We start from the raw sequence: 2,056 nt of genomic DNA on the forward strand, positions 1-2,056 counted from the left end.
CATAAAATGTCAGAATAATGGCTTAAACTTAAAAACAAACACTGAAAAAATATTTCACAATTTAAAAATTGTGAAAAAAGTTCAAAATTTTAGATTTTTTTTTGTATTTTTCCTTGATTTTTCCATAATTAATTTAAATTTCTATTATTTTTTTCAAAATCTGTAGCAATCCTGGATATATAGTCTCACGATTAAATGATTAGTACGATAGAAACAAAATTCTAAACTATAAATATTCAAAATATATAGTAAATATGGAATTTAAATGAATTTGTAAAAATCATTGTGTGTGTGCGTGTGTGTGTGCGTGTGTGTGTGTGTGTGTGTGTGTGTGTGTGTGTGTGTGTGTGTGTGGTGTGTGTGTGTCTCACCTGAATACCAACTGGCAAGCCCTGTTTATCTAAGCCCAGTGGCACTTGGCACGTTGGGAATCTCAAAACATTAAACAGACACCAGTAACTAAAGTTAAAGGGTCTCAGAAATGCGGAATAATGGTAGGTAGCAGAAGACGGTGCCGAAGGATAAAATAATACTCCATTATCACTCAATTTGTCCTACGGAATGATTTCCACATAACCATATAGGAATTCACATAACAATTCGTTAAGAAATATATTTTTCAACTATTTTCGGGAACGATTTACTTGCACACTGTTGCAATTGCTTACTGCCAATCACAGCTACTTTCATCTAGGAAGTTTTGTTTATTTTTTTTAGGACTATGATTGGCTTTTTTATATATTAATTTTTTATTAAAAACTTTTATTTTAATCTCTATAATTTTTCTTCTTTTAATTTTTTTTTTAATATATATATATCAATGGAACATATACACAACTGAATATATATGTACTATATCACTTGAACATATATACTCATTTTTTCTACACCTTGTACAGGCTGTCCCATTTTAAATAATGCATTAAGATTTCTCAATAACTGTGATAGAAAAAATGTTTTAAATAAAAGTTGTATGGTTCAATGGAGGACGTTCTGTGTATCTAATTTCTCTTTAATAATAATTACCATCAAAAATTGTTTCGCTTCTGCAATGGTATTTTTTGCCCATTCAGCGTTCTCTTGTGGAAAGAAATCTTCCTCTATTAATTTCATAATAGCAGCTAACGTTATCTGTGAGTTTCCAGTGAGTAAATTGTAAATTTCTCCACTCGCACTAGAGACATACTGCAAAGTAAATGTGTTTTTTTTTAATGAGAGTCAAGGCACATGACAAAGAATCATCTGTCATAAAAAATTTACGGAATATGGAATTTAAATATTACTAAAATTTGCATAAATTCTATTGTCTTGAGATATGTATGAACACACACACACACACACACACACACACACACACACACACACACACACATCACACACACACACACGAAATGTAATTCTTACTTTTCGATTTGTTATGTTCAACTTGAAATTAATATCTTCATAACTCATACAATATCTCCACAATTTGAAACTGTATTCAGAACCTGGTATTTTTATCTGTAATATAATAATAACAAATATAGTAATTTTCTACATACAAATTTTTTAAGTTATTAGAAATTTAAGAACAGAATATCTAAATACTAAAATAAATCAACTTTTATAAGAAACAAAAAGAAAAAGAAGAAATGTCTAAATAATTTAAGAGAAAATAATAATTAAGAGAAAAAAAGTGAAAAACATCTAATAACTCTTTAGATGCAAAATTAAAGAATGTGAGATTTTACCTTTGTTGCAGAACCCGTTAGTTCTTCAAAATATTGCACTGCTCTCATTAATGTAGCTCTCATGGTGTTATTCACTTTACTTGCTCTCAAATCGCCAGAGCTCTCTTGATAGAATACTTTTAAATTCTTTAAATTGACCGGCTCATCTAGGTTTAATTTAATCACGTTAGGACCGACTAGTACCTTCAAAAAGGGTATCAAATCCTCAGCCTTTCTACAGAGCGGTCCAACTGTACACATAGTGTCTGAATAATCTTTTTCACGCAATCCGACTCCAGCTAATGGAGTTAATCCTAATAATATAAATAATCATATTATTATTATTA

The 2,056-nt window shown here is 29.6% G+C and overlaps 1 protein-coding gene across 1 annotated transcript in view; it reads right to left on the reverse strand.

Annotated features, from left to right (window-relative positions):
- Positions 1 to 2,056, reverse strand: part of LOC108690609 (fatty-acid amide hydrolase 2) — a 19,367-nt gene that overhangs the window by 2,123 nt on the left and 15,188 nt on the right. Inside the window, exons 6-9 of the mRNA XM_018197982.1 lie at positions 1,731 to 2,023; positions 1,405 to 1,500; positions 1,027 to 1,185; positions 372 to 554 (exon numbers count right to left, since the gene is read on the reverse strand). Of these exons, the coding sequence (XP_018053471.1) occupies positions 372 to 554; positions 1,027 to 1,185; positions 1,405 to 1,500; positions 1,731 to 2,023 (731 nt within the window). The remainder of the gene's footprint in view (positions 1 to 371; positions 555 to 1,026; positions 1,186 to 1,404; positions 1,501 to 1,730; positions 2,024 to 2,056) is intronic.

Source organism: Atta colombica, unplaced genomic scaffold (assembly GCF_001594045.1).
Source record: "Atta colombica isolate Treedump-2 unplaced genomic scaffold, Acol1.0 scaffold332, whole genome shotgun sequence".
NCBI classification, from domain to species: Eukaryota; Metazoa; Arthropoda; class Insecta; order Hymenoptera; family Formicidae; genus Atta; species Atta colombica.